Raw genomic sequence first — 15,283 nt, forward strand, 5'->3', positions numbered from 1 at the left:
AAAGAGTAAAACATCCCAAGGTGCTTCTTGGAGGCATTATCAAAAAAAATGTAATATGAAGCCACATAAGGAGATTTTAGCACAAACAAACTATCAAAAGCTTGATTTTCAGGAGCATCTTAAAAGAGGAAAAAGAGAAGCAGAGTGGTTTAAAGAGGGGCCTAGAGCTTAGAGCCTAAGTGCATGAAGGAATTAAAGGGGGGATATAAACACTAAAAGCATATGATTTATCTTCAAGTTGTATTCCCGAAAAAAATTGAGTTTTTGACACGTTACTGGTGCATTTTCCAGTATTTCGGAATCGATAATGAAAAGACATTACTTTTTCTCATCTCAGGTGAAAGGTGGCCAAAGCCTTGGGGACCATTCACTCGAGCATGTGCCCATTGGTGACCTCCAGTGCAGACCCAGAGGACATCAGCTGATTTGTAAGACCTGGCATGAGAGGTGAATTTGGGGTACCTGCTCATTGGCAAAGCTGCATGCTATAATGGGTGTAGACAGATCCAGGGTGGGCCGGAGGCAGTGTCAGCTCCCCGGTGAGAAATGAACTTCAAGTGCCCTTGATCTCCTTTGTATGCGGACTGATTATGATATTTTTAAAAAATCACATCCCGGGCCTGGATTGTTCAGGTGGGCCTCACTTCTACTGTGAAGGCACATTTCACTAGGGATACCACTGCCAAAGATAAACCCGATAGCTTCAAGAGCTGACATGGGGGGATCTATCAGCGTAGAGGGTCCTGAATCCTTTTGTCCTTTAAAAGGCTTAGGAAACTCCGACATTAGGCCGGAACTCTGTTTCCTGATCCAAACCTGATTTACGGCGTTCCGGGGCACTCACATCAGGCTTACAGAGAGTGGGAAAAGGGAATGGGGGCCCAGCATAATCAATTTCCACTCCCGTCTACTATCAATATGGCGATTCTTCAAAGTTCAAGTTTTGTAAGGTCCAGTGACCTGGGGGTCATTTATTTCTCAGTAAAACACTCTCTTGTTATTTGATACAACTTTTTTTCTTGCTGTCTCTATTCTTATTGTTTTTATCCATTATATCCTAACATTGGAATTTAATCATTATGATTTTCTCTGGCTTATTATATCTTATTCAAAGAGGTTCTACGTGACATGTTTAAATAAAACCATCATGTAATAGGCCTTAAAGAAAGGCAGCTGTCCCATGAACAAAAAGCTAATTTAGAAAGGAGAGTTTTTTTTCACAGATATATTATCCAAACAACTTACTGCGGAAAGGGAGAAATAAATATTTCAACTCACCATAGTTGTCTCTGCAATTGAGCCAAAACTGTTGATAAATATGTTGCAGGTGACATTAACAGGAGGGCCTGTAAAAGTAATGAGCAAAACAATGAAGCACAAACATTCTCTCCAACATGAAGTGCAAGATTGAAAGGAAAACGTCCATTTGAATTAATTTACACTTGACATTGTGCAGAGGCCCAGAGAGCTTGTTCACAGCTGCTTTTCCCTTCCGTTTTTCTGATTACCTCACTCTGCCTCCCACCGTCGTGCCTCTGTTTTTAGCTGGAAGGGATGCATGCAGCAGGCTCCTCAGTGACGGCTGCTAAGGATAACCTGGCTCATGACCAATAATAAGACCACAGGACAGGACTGATTATGTCAGTTTCTGCTGTGAAGGCAAACTGACGCAGAGATTGCACCATATATAAGTTAAGTGGATAATCAGATAACACGTGGTCCCTGTGATCTCCTGGACTGGTTTCGATTGCCTACGGGGATCAGAGAGCAATCTTTCTGAATATTTTTCCCCCATTATTGGTTCAAGGTTTTTCACCTCTCCTAGCAGATTACATACCTGTGGGTGTGGGAGGAGGATGGTAGATGTCTAGAGATGATGCACCAGGTATCATGGATGTAGGGTAGGCATGATGGACCATCTGGTCTTTTCCTGCCCATCATTTTCATATCCTCATTGCTGTTTTCTCTCATAAGGAGTCTGGACATTGTCAAATTCCATTAACCTAATTTTCACTGGGATTAAGTGCTAACTTTGTCTTCAAGTAGTAGGAGGTGATGCATTTTGGCAGAAGGGAGAGGCAATATCGACATTAGCACTGTTCTAAAAAAAGTGTGCAGGGACAGAGGGACCCGGGGGTTCATGTGCATCGATCATTGAAGGAAGGACATAGTGAGACTGTAATTAGCAAAGCGTATGGAATCTTGGGCTTCATAAATAGAAGGTATTGAGTACAAAAACAGGAAGGTTATGCTGAAAATTCATAAAGCTCTGGTTAGGCCACAACTGGAGTATTGCATCCAGTACTGGTCACCACATTTTAGGAAGGATATGAGGATCCTTGAGACGGTGCAGAGGACATTTACCAGAATGGTTCTAGGGATGAGAGATTTTAGCTACAATGTTAGGTTGTTGAAGCTGAGGTTGTTCTCCATGGAGTAAAGGAAATTAACAGAAGATTAATAGAGGTGTACAAAATTATGATAGGTTTAGATAAAGTACACAAGGAAAAGCTGTTCGCATTAGCTGATGGTACAAGGACTGGGGGACACAGATTTAAAATTTTGGGCAAGAGATGCGAGGAGGAACTTTTTTTTTTTACCCAGTGAATGGTAATGACCTGGATCTCAGTGCCTACGAGAGTGGTGGAAGTGAGGTGACCAATGATTTCAAAAGGAAATTGGATGGGCACTTGAGGGAAATAAACTTGCAGTTTGATGGGGATACAGCACAAGAATAGAACTGACTGGATTGCTTCACAGAGTTGCATGGACTCAATGGGCTGAATGGCCTCCTTCTGTGCTGTAATGACTCCATGACTTCTGGCTGAAGATAGCTGAAGATGGTTGCACATACTCCATGATGGAGGAGGCGCCTATGCACCAAAAGATGGGACTGCCACCTCACATTTATCGACTTGAGTCAATCGACTTGTTTTTTTAAACTGTATTTTCCTCCCATTTTCTTTCTTTTCCTTACTTTGTTTCCTTTGTTCCACGACCACAGGCAAGAAATGATTACATGCAAACAATATCACTTTTAATCCTTTCACTTCTGTGCCCGCCATCTGGCATTGCGCTTTCCTGTCAGAAAAGGTTACTCTCGATAAATAACACACAAGACAACCTTAACTTTGTCAAAAGGACGCGTACGAGTATTTTGTATTCACTGTTCATGATGCGATCTCCTCTACATTAGAGATATACAGATTGGGTGATTGCTTTGCAGAATATCTCCATGAAGTCTGCAAGCTTGAACCTGAGCTTCCAGTCATCCGCCATTTCAATTCTCCACTCTCAGTCCGACCTCCCTGTCCTTGCCCTTCTGCATTGTTCTAATGAAGCTCAATGCAAGCTCGAGGAACACCACTTGTCTTTCTTTGCAGCCTTCTGGACTCAACATTGAATACAACAATTTCAGGTCAGAACCCCTGCTCCCGTTTTTCAGATGGCAGCTGTAGCTAATGATACCACTGTTCCCATTTACAACTCCTCAAGACCCATCTTTTGTTTCTTTATTAACCCATTATCATCTTTTGCCTTGACCACACCCCTTTTGCTGTTTAATCTCTCCTGCCTTCCATTTTATGACAGACCTTCTCTTTTGTTCTTTTCTCAACTCTATACTTGCTTAAAACCTGTTAATCCTTGACCTTTGCCAGTTCTGAAAGGTCATCGACCTGAAGCTTTAACTCAGTTACTCTCTCAATATATATATTCTGCCTAACCTGCTGAGTATTTCCAGCATTCTCTTTTTATTTGTGAACAAATTGGAGTTTTGAGACCATGGAATTTAGGAATACCTAACTTATCCAGCTTGAGTCATCGCTCAAGACTTGCTCCAATAGTTTTTCACCCAAACTCAAGATGTCAATGAATTGATATTATAATACAGCTAGGCCACCTCACTGTTCTACAGTTTGGTTTGCCATGGCCTATTGCTTTCACCACTGACTCCTGGCTCTGACGTTGAAAATAAATACTGCCAGAATTTCCTTCCATCACTGCAATACAAAGCCCTTGAAAAGTTAACAGTTACATATTACAGGGGAGGCGGTGGCGTAGTGGTATTGTCACTAGACTAGTAACCCAGAGACCCAGGGTATTGCTCTGGGGACATGGGTTCGAATCCCACCATAGCAGAAGGTGGAAACTGAATTCAATTAATAAATCTGGAATTAAAAAGCTAGTCTAATGATGCCCATGAAACCATTGTTGATTGTTGTAAAAAACCCATCTGGTTCACTAATGCCCTTTAGGGAAGGAAATCTGCTGTCCTTACCTGGTCTGGCCGACATGTGTCTCCAGACCCACAGCAATGTGGTTGACTCTTACATCCCCTCTGAAATGGCTTAGCAAGCCACTCAGTTGTACCTAACCGCTACGAAGTCAATAAAAAGGAATGAAACCGGATGGACTACCTGGCATTAACCAAGGCACCGGAAACAACAATGGCAAACCCAGCCCTGTCGACCCTGCAAAGTCCTCCTTACTAATATTTGGACTTGTGCCAAAGTTGCGAGAGCTGTCCCACAGACTAGTCAAGCAACAGCCTGACATAGTCATACTCACGGAATCATACCTGACAGACAATGTCATCACCATCCCCAGGTATGTCCTGTCCCACCAGCAGAACAGACCCACCTGAGGTGGCGGCACAGTGGTATACAGTAGGGAGGGAGTTGCCCTGGGAGTCCTCAACATCGACTCTGGACCTCTTGAAGTCTCATGGCATCAGATCAAACATGGGCAAGAAAACCTCCTGCTGATTACCACCCATTGCCCCCCCTCAGCTGATAAGTCAGTACTCCTCCATGTTGAACAGCACTTGGAAGAGGCACTGAGGGTGGAGAGAACACAGAATGTACTCTGGGTCGGGGATTTCAATGCCCATCACCAAGACAGGCGCAGACGGGATGGGAAAATATTTAATTGGGGAAGGGGGAATTACAATGCTATTAGGCAGGAACTGGGGAGCATAAATTGGGAACAGATGTTCTCAGGGAAATGCACGACAGAAATGTGGAGGTTGTTTAGGGAGCACTTGCTGCGACTGCTGGATAGGTTTGTCCCGATGAGGCAGGGAAGGGATGGCAGGGTGAAGGAACCTTGGATGATGAGAGATGTGGAACAGCTAGTCAAGAGGAAGAAGGAAGCTTACTTAAGGTTGAGGAAGCAAGGATCAGACAGGGCACTAGAGGATTACAAGGTAGCCAGGAAGGAACTGAAGAATGGACTTAGGAGAGCTAGAAGGGGACATGAAAAAGTCTTGGCGGATAGGATTAAGGAAAATCCCAAGGCGTTCTACTCTTATGTGAGGAACAAGAGGATGGCCAGAGTGAGGGTAGGGCCGATCAGGGATAGTGGAGGGAACATGTTCCTGGAGTCGGAGGAGGTAGGGGAGGTCCTAAATGAATACTTTGCTTCAGTATTCACTAGTGAGAGGGACCTGGTCGTTTGTGAGGACAGCGTGGAACAGGCCGATATGCTCGAAAAGGTTGATGTTAAGAGGGAGGATGTGCTGGAAATTTTGAATGATATGACGACAGGTAAGTCCCCGGGGCCAGAAGGGATATACCCAAGGATATTACGGGAAGCGAGGGACAAGATTACTGCGCCTTTGGCGATGATCTTTGCGTCTTCACTGTCCACTGGAGTCGTGCCGGATGATTGGAGGGTGGCAAATATTGTTCCCTTGTTCAAGAAAGGGAATAGGGATAACCCTGGGAATTATAGACCAGTCAGTCTTATGTCGGTAGTGGGCAAATTATTGGAGAGGATTCTGAGAACCAGGATTTATGATTATTTGGAAAAGCATAGTTTGATTAGAGACAGTCAGCATGGCTTTGTGAGGGGCAGCTCATGCCTCACAAGCCTTATTGAATTCTTTGAAGATGTGACAAAACACGTTGATGAAGGAAGAGCAGTGGATGTGGTGTATATGGATTTTAGCAAGGCGTTTGATAAGGTTCCCCATGGTAGGCTCATTCAGAAAGTAAGGAGGCATGGGATACAGGGAAAGTTGGCTGTCTGGATACAAAATTGGCTGGCCCAAAGAAGACAGAGGGTGGTAGTAGATGGAAAGTATTCAGCCTGGAGCTCGGTGACCAGTGGTGTTCCACAGGGATCTGTTCTGGGACCTCTGCTCTTTGTGATTTTTATAAATGACTTGGATGATGAAGTGGAAAGCTGGGTTAGCAAGTTTGACGATGACACGAAGGTTGCTGGAGTTGTGGATAGTGTGGAAGGCTGTTGTAGGTTGCGATGGGACTTTGACAGGATGCAGAGCTGGGCTGAGAAGTGGCAGATGGAGTTCAACCTGGAAAAGTGTGAAGTGATTCATTTTGGAAGGTCGAATTTGAATGCAGAATACAGGCTTAAAGACAGGATTCTTGGTAGTGTGGAGGAACAGAGGGATCTTGGGGTCCATGTCCATAGATCGCTCAAAGTTGCCACCCAAGTTGATAGGGTTGTTAAGAAGGTGTATGGTGTGTTGGCTTTCATTAACAGGGGGATTGAGTTCAAGAGCTGCGAGGTTATGCTGCAGCTCTATAAGGCCTTGGTTCGACCACACTTGGAATATTGTGTTCAGTTCTGGTCGCCTCATTATAGGAAGGATGTGGAAGCTTTAGAGAGGGTGCAGAGGAGATTTACCAGGATGCTGCCTGGACTGGCGGGCATGTCCTACGAAGAAAGATTGAGGGAGCTGGGGCTTTTCTCATTGGAGAGAAGAAGGATGAGAGGTGACTTGATAGAGGAGTACAAGATGATGAGAGGCATAGATAGAGTGGATAGCCAGAGACTTTTTCCCAGGGTGGAAAGGGCTATCACCAGGGGGCATAATTTTAAGGTGATTGGAGGAAGGTTTCGGGGAGATGTCAGAGGTAGGTTCTTTACACAGAGAGTGGTGGGTGCGTGGAATGCGCTGCCAGCGGTGGTAGTAGAAGCATATACATTAGGGGCATTTAAGCGACTCTTGGATAGGTACATGGATGATAGTAGAATGAAGGGTAGGTAGTTAGGTTGATCTTAGAGTAGGTTAAAGGTTCGGCACAACATCGTGGGCCGAAGGGCCTGTACTGTGCTGTACTGTTCTATGTTCTATGAATGGCTCGGTAGCAACACTACTGACCGAGCTGGCCGAGTCCCAAAGGACATATCTGCTAGACTGGGTATGCGGAAGGTGGTGAGGGAACCAACAAGAGGAGAAAACATACTTGACCTCGTCCTAACCAATCTGCCTGCCGCAGATGCATCTGTCCATGACAGCATTGGTAGGAGTGACCACCACACAGTCCTTGTGGAGACTAAGTCCCGCCTTCACATTGAGGATACTGTCCATCATGTTGTGTGGCACTACTACCGTGCTAAATGGGATAGATTTTGAACAGATCTAGCAATGCAAAACTGGGCACCCATGAGGCGCTATGGGCCATTAGCAGCAGCAGTATTCTACTCAACCACAATCTGTAACCTCATGGTCCGGCATATCCCACACTCTACCATTACCATCAAGTCAGCAGACCAACTCTGTTCAATGAATAGTGCAGGAGGCCATGCCAGGAACAGCACCAGGCATACCTCAAAATGAAGTGTCAACCTGGTGAAGCTACAACACAGGACTATCGGCATGCCAAACTGCATAAGCAGCATGCGACAGACCGAGCTAAGTGATCCAGTAACCAACGGATCAGATCTAAGCTCTGCAGTCCTGCCACAGCCAGCCGTGAATGGTGGTGGACAATTAAACAACTAACTGGAGGAGGTGGCTCCACAAATATCCCCATCCTTAATGATGGGGGAGCCCAGCACATCAGTGTGAAAGATAAAGCTGAAGCATTTGCAACAATCTTCAGCCAGAAGTGCAGAATTGATGATCCTTCTCGGCCTCCCCCTGAAGTCCGCAGCATCACAGATGCCAGACTTCAGCCAATTCGATTCACTCCGCATGATATCAAGAAACGACTGAAAGCATTGGATACTGCAAAGGCTACGGGCCCTGACAATATTCCGGCAATAGTACTGAAGACCTGCGCTCCAGAACTTGCTGCGCCCCTAGCCAAGCTGTTCCAGTACAGCTACAACACTGGCATCTCCCCTGCAATGTGGAAAATTGCCCAGGTATGTCCTCTACACAAAAAGCAGGACAAGTCCAACCCGGCCAATTACCACCCCATCAGTCTACTCTCAATCATCAGTAAAATGATGGAAGGTGTCATCAACAGTGCTGTCAAGCGGCACTTGCTTAGCAATAACCTGCTCAGTGACGCCCAGTTTGGGTTCCGCCAGGGCCACTCAGCTCCTGACCTCATTACAGCCTTGGTTCAAACATGGACAAAAAAGCTGAGCTCAAGAGGTGAGGTGAGAGTGACTGCCCTTGACATCAAGGCAGCATTTGACCGAGTATGGCATCAAGGACCCCGAGCAAAACTGGAGTCAATGGGAATCAGGGGGAAAACCCTCCGCTGGCTGGAGTCATACCTAGCACAAAGGAAGATAGCTGTGGTTGTTGGAGGTCAATCATCTGAGCTCCAGGACATCACTGCAGGAGTTCCTCAGGGTAGTGTCCTGGGCCCAACCATCTTCAGCTGCTTCAGCAATGACCTTCCTTCAATCGTAAGGACATAAGTGGGGATGTTCGCTGATGATTGCACAATGTTCAGCACCATTCGTGACTCCTCAGATACTGAAGCAGTCCGTGTAGAAATGCAGCAAGACCTGGACAATATACAGGCTTGGGTTGATTTGTGGCAAGTAACATTCGCACCACACAAGTGCCAGGCAATGACCATCTCCAACAAGAGAGAATCTAACCATCTCCCCTTGACATTCAATTGCATTACCATTGCTGAATCCCCCACTATCAATATCCTCGGGGCTACCATTGGCCAGAAGAGAAGCTCGACATCATCCAGGACAAAGCAGCCCGCTTTATTGACACCCCATCTACAAACATTCACTCCCTCCACCACCGACCGACAGTGGCAGCAGTGTGTACCATCTACAAGATGCACTGCAGCAATGCACCAAGGCTCCTTAGACAGTACCTTCCATACCCTAAGCCTCTACCAGCGAGAAGGACAAGGGCAACAAGTGCATGGGAACACCACCATCCTGACTTGGAACTATATCGTCGTTCCTTCACGGTCACTGAGTCAAAATCCTGGAACTCCCTTCCTAACAGCACTGTGGGTGTACCTACCCCACATGGACTGTAGCATTTCAAAAAGGCAGCTCAGCTCCACCTTCTCAAGGGTAATTAGGGATGGGCAATAAATGCTGGCTTGGCCAGCAATGCCCACATCCCATGAATGAATAAAAAAAAAAATATTCAGAAATTGCAGATTCACTGAAAATACTCAATTCATTAAGAGTGCTCTTGCAATGTGTAAAATCCATCTTGTTTTCAGCAAGGGACATTAACACACTAATTTCATTTATACATCACTATAGTGAGAAGACTGCCCCCCCCCCCCCCCAACCCCCACTCGCCCCTCTTGCTTTCATGAAGAGTTTAACAACAGGGTGCGTTGCAGCTGATCTCAGTCCTGCCCTGGCACGGAATTTACTGTGTATTGCCACTGAGAGCCATACGCACTTGGGCTGTAAATGTTTGAGGAAACTCAGACAGACGCGTGTTATGCCTGTAATTATGCTCGTCCTGAATTTCCTCACACTTTTGCGCCTGCCTATTGATCCCTACACCCGAGTGCATCTCAGCTCAGTATAATGGCTCTGCTTTCAGGTTAAAGATTCAGACACACAAATTTCCTACAATTACACTGGCTCAAAATGGGTGTCAAATTATGTACAGAACTTTAGGAACAACAGGATGCAACATAATTTTTCTGATGTTTTATTGCGAGTTTTTAAGCAATGTTTTAAAGCAAGGTTTTAAAGGATATGCTAATTGTGTCCAATTAGGTGTCAGGATTACATTTGAGAGTTCTGTTGTGTGTGCAACTCAAATACCCATTGCTTTTTTCAGTTAATTTCTGTAGGGAGTTTGTGTTTCTTCTTTTAAAGCTATTGAATGCTCAGTTTGGGTTCTGCCAGGGCCACCCAGCTCCAGATTTCATTACAGCCTTGGTCCAAACATGGACAGAAGGAGCTGAATTCCAGAGGTGAGGTGACATCAAGGCAGCATTTGACCATGAAAATAAAAGCAAAATACTGCAGATGCTGGAAATCTGAAATAAAACTGGAAAGTGCTGGAAATACTCAGCAGGTCAGGCAGCATCTGTGGAGAGAGAAACAGAGTTAACCTTTCAGGTCTGTGCCCTTTCATCAGAATATATCACAGACCTGAAACGTTAACTCTGCTTCTCTCTCTCTCTCTCCACAGATGCTGCCTGACCTGCTGAGTATTTCCAGCACTTTGTTTTTATTTCAGCATTTGAGCATGTGTGGCATTAAGGAGCCCTAACAAAATGGAAGTCAATGGGAAGAAGTGGGAAAACACTCCACTCGCACAAATGAAATATTTGTGGCTGCAGGAGGCCAATCACCTCAGCCCATGACATTGCTGCTGGATTTCCTCAGGACAACTGCTTGATCAATGATCTTCCCTCCATCATAAGGTCAGAAGTGGGGATGTTTGCTGATGATTTCAGGGAGTTCAGTCCCATTCACAACTCCTCAGATACTGAATCAGTCAGTGTCCACATACAAAAAGACCTGGACAACATTCAGGCTTGGGTTGATAAATAGCATGTAACATTTGTACCAGACACGTACCAGGCAATGATCATCTTCAACAGGAGAAAATCTAACCACTTCCCTGCGATACTCAACAGAATTACTATCACTGAATCTCCCACCATCCACATCCCGAGGGTCGACCAGAAACTGAAGTGAACCAACCACATGACTACAAGAGTAGGACAGGGGCTGGGCATTCTGCAGTCAGCGTCACCTCCTGACTCCCCAAAGCCTGTCCACTGTGAGCAGAGGGTGGGGGGGGGGGGGGGGGAAGAGGGGAGCAGAAAGGAGAGAAGGAAAGAAGAAGAGATGGAAGAAAAGGAAGGAGAGAAAGGGAGAGAGAGGAAGAGAAGGAGAGAGAGAGAGAAGGAGAAGGAGAGAGAGAGTGAAGGAGAAGGAGAGAGAGAGTGAAGGAGAAAGAGAGAGAGTGAAGGAGAAAGAGAGAGAGTGAAGGAGAAAGAGAGAGAGTGAAGGAGAAAGAGAGAGAACAAAGAACAGGACAGCACAGGAACAGGCCATTCGGCCCTCCAAGCCTGCACCGATCTTGATGCCTGCCAAAAGTAACACCTTCTGCACTTCCAGGGCCCATATCCCTCTATTCACTTCCTATTCATATATTTGTCAAGATGTCTCTTAAACGTCACTATCGTATCTGCTTCAATCACCTCCCCTGGCAGCAAGTTCCAGGCACTCACCAACCTCTGTGTAAAAAAACTTGCCTCGCACATCCCCTCTAAACTTTGCCCCTCGCACCTTAAACCTATGTCCCCTAGTAACTGACTCTTCCACCCTGGGAAAAAGCTTATGACTATCCACTCTTTCCACGCCGCTCATAACTTTGTAAACCTCTATCACGTCGCCCCTCCACCTCCGTCGTTCCAGTGAAAACAATCCGAGTTTTTCCAACCTCTCCTCATAGCTAATGCCCTCCAGACTAGGCAACATCCTGGTAAACCTCCTCTGTATTATCTCCAAAGCCTCCACGTCCTTCTGGTCGTGTGGCGACCAGAATTGCACACAATATTCTAAGTGTGGCCTAACTAAAGTTCTGTACAGCTGCAACATGACTTGCCTATTTTTATACTCTATGCCCCGACCGATGAAGGCAAGCATGCCGTATGCCTTCTTGACTACCTTATCCACCTGCGTTGCCACTTTCAGTGACCTGTGGACCTGTACGCCCAGATCTCTCTGCCTGTCAATACTCCTAAGGGCTCTGCCATTCACTGCATACCTCCCACCTGCATTAGACCTTCCAAAATGCATTACCTCACAATTGTCCGGATTAAACTCCATCTGCCATTTCTCCGCCCAAGTCTCCAACCGATCTATATCCTGCTGTATCCTCTGACAATCCTCATCATTATCCGCAACTCCACCAACCTTTGTGTCGTCCGCAAACTTACTAATCAGACCAGCTACATTTTCCTCCAAATCATTTATATATATTACAAACAGCAAAGGTCCCAGCACTGATCACTGCAGAACACCACTAGTCACATCCCTCCATTCAGAAAAACACCCAGCCACTGTTACCCTCTGTCTTCCGTGACCGAGCCAGTTCTGTATCCATCTTGCCAGTTCACCTCTGATCCCGTGTGACTTCACCTTTTGCACCAGTCTGCCATGCGGGACCTTGTCAAAGGCTTTACGAAAGTCCATATAGACAACATCCACCGCCCTTCCCTCATCAACCATCTTCGTCACTTCCTCAAAAAACTCAATCAAATTAGTAAGACACGACCTCCCCTTCACAAAACCATGCTGTCTCTCGCTAATAAGTTTGTTTGTTTCCAAATGGGAGTAAATCCTGTCCCGAAGAATCCTCTCAAATAGTTTCCCTACCACTGACGTAAGGCTCACCGGCCTATAATTTCCTGGATTATCCTTGCCACCCTTCTTAAACAAAGGAACAACATTGGCTGTTCTCCAGTCTTCTGGGACCTCACCTGTCGCCAATGAGGATGCAAAGATTTCTGTCAAGGCCCCAGCAATTTCTTCCCTCGCCTCCCTCAGTATTCTAGGGTAGATCCCATCAGGCCCTGGGGACTTATCTACCTTAATGCTTTGCAAGACACCCAACACCTCCTCCTTTTTGATAATGAGATGACTGAGACTATCTGCACTCCCTTCCCTAGGCTCATCATCCACCAAGTCCTTCTCCTTGGTGAATACTGATACAAAGTACTCATTTAGCACCTTGCCCATTTCCTCTGGCTCCACGCATAGATTCCCATCTCTGTCCTTCAGTGGGCCAACCCTTTCCCTGGTTACCTTCTTGCTCTTTATATATGTATAAAAAGCCTTGGGATTTTCCTTAATCCTGTTTGCCAATGACTTTTCATGACCCCTTTTAGCCCTCCTAACTCCTTGCTTAAGTTCCTTCCTACTGTCTTTATATTCATCTGTTCCTAGCCTTCCAGCCCTTACAAATGCTTCCTTTTTCTTTTTGACGAGGCTCACAATATCCCGTGTTATCCAAGCTTCCTGAAACTTGCCAAACTTGACTTTCTTCCTCACAGGAACATGTTGGTCCTGGATTCTAATCAGCTGACGTTTGAAAGACTCCCACATGTCAGATGTTGATTTACCCTCAAACAGCCACCCCCAATCTAAATTCTTCAGTTCCTGCCTAATATTGTTATAATTAGCCTTTCCCCAATTTAGCACCTTCACCCGAGGACTACTCTTATCCTTATCCACAAGTACCTTAAAACTTATGGAATTATGGTCACTGCTCCCGAAATGCTCCCCCACTGAAACTTCGACCACCTGGCCGGGCTCATTCCCCAATACCAGGTCCAGAATGGCCCCATCCCTAGTTGGACTATCTGCATACTGTTTCAAGAAGCCCTCCTGGATGCTCCTCACAAATTCTGCCCCATCCAAGCCCCTAGCACTAAGTGAGTCCCAGTCAATATTGGGGAAGTTAAAAATCACCCACCACTACAACCCTGTCACCTTTACATCTTTCAAAAATCTGTCTACATATCTGCTCCTCTACCTCCCGCTGGCTGTTGGGAGGCCTGTAGTAAACCCCAAACATCGTGACTGCACCCTTCCTATTCCTGAGCTCCACCCATATTGCCTTGCTGCATGACCCCTCTGAGGTGTCCTCCCGCAGTACAGCTGTGATATTCTTCTTAACCAGTAATGCAACTCCCCCACCCCTTTTACATCCCCCTCTATCCCGCCTGAAGCTTCTAATGCCTGGAACATTTAGCTGCCAATCCTGCCCTTCCCTCAACCAAGGTCTCTGTAATAGCAACAACATCATATTTCCAAGTACTAATCCAAGCTCTAAGTTCATCTGCCTTACCTGTTATACTTCTCGCATTGAAACAAATGCACTTCAGACCACCAGTCCCGCTGTGTTCCACAACATCTCCCTGCCTGCTCTTCCTCTTAGTCCTACTGGCCTTATTTACTATGTCCTCCTCATTTATTTCACTAGCTGTCCTACTGCTCTGGTTCCCACCCCCCTGCCACACCAGTTTAAACCCTCCCGAGTGACGCTAGCAAACCTTGCAGCCAGGATATTAGTGCCCCTCCAGTTTAGATGCAACCCATCCTTCTTGTACAGGTCCCATCTGTCCCTGAAGAGAGCCCAATGGTCCAGATATCTATGTTTAGCTGCACTATCTTCCTATTTCTAGCCTCACTGGCACGTGGTACAGGGATTAATCCCGAGATTACAACCCTGGAGGTCCTGTTTTTTTAAACTTACTACCTAACTCCCTAAACTCCCCCTGCAAGACCTCATCACTCTTCCTGCCTATGTCATTGGTCCCGATGTGTACCACAACCTCTGGCTGTTCACCCTCCCCCTTCAGAATTCCCTCTGTCCGTTCAGAGACATCCTTGACCCGGCACCAGGGAGGCAACATACCTTCCTGGAGTCTCTTTCACGTCCACAGAAGCGCCTATCTGTGCCCCTGACTATAGAGTCCCCTATAACTATTGCTCTTCTGCGCTTTGTCCCTCCCTGCTGAACAACAGTGCCAGCCATGGTGCCACTGCTCTGGCTGCTGCTGTTTTCCCGATAGGCCATCCCCCCCAACAGTATCCAAAATGGTATACTTGTTAGAGAGGGGGATAGCCACAGGGGATTCCTGCACTGACTGCCTTCCCTTCTAGCAGTCACCCATCTATCTGCCTGCACTTTGGGTGTAACCACTTCTCTAAAACTCCTGTCTATGACACTTTCTGCCACCTGCATGCTCCTAAGTGCATCCAGTTGCTGCTCCAACCGATCCATGTGGTCTGTGAGGAGCTGCAACTGGGTACACTTCCTGCAGATGTAGTCGCCCAGAACGCTGGAAGCGTCACGGACTTCCCACATCTCACAGGTGAAGCACTTCACCCCTCTAACTGCCATTTCTATCACTAATTAGTTAATTGATATAAAAAAATACTTATTAAATCCTTACTAAATTATGACACACTTCACTGTGGTCCCTGGTGCTAGATTTCTCCAATAAATATTAAATGCTGTCTGAATACAGTAATCTCTTCCCTCTGGTTTAGTTACTCTACTTATTAATTAGTTAATTAGTGTTTTAATCAATTTTTATCAGCTTATTTT

The 15,283-nt window shown here is 46.0% G+C and overlaps 1 protein-coding gene across 1 annotated transcript in view; it reads right to left on the reverse strand.

Moving 5' to 3' along the window:
* The window catches only part of glra3 (glycine receptor, alpha 3), a 257,751-nt gene that overhangs the window by 150,292 nt on the left and 92,176 nt on the right, over window positions 1-15,283 (reverse strand). The window contains exon 3 of the mRNA XM_068028776.1: window positions 1,279-1,346. Within this exon, the coding sequence (XP_067884877.1) occupies window positions 1,279-1,346 (68 nt within the window). The remainder of the gene's footprint in view (window positions 1-1,278; window positions 1,347-15,283) is intronic.

Source organism: Heterodontus francisci, chromosome 4 (assembly GCF_036365525.1).
Source record: "Heterodontus francisci isolate sHetFra1 chromosome 4, sHetFra1.hap1, whole genome shotgun sequence".
In the NCBI taxonomy this organism is placed as follows: Eukaryota; Metazoa; Chordata; class Chondrichthyes; order Heterodontiformes; family Heterodontidae; genus Heterodontus; species Heterodontus francisci.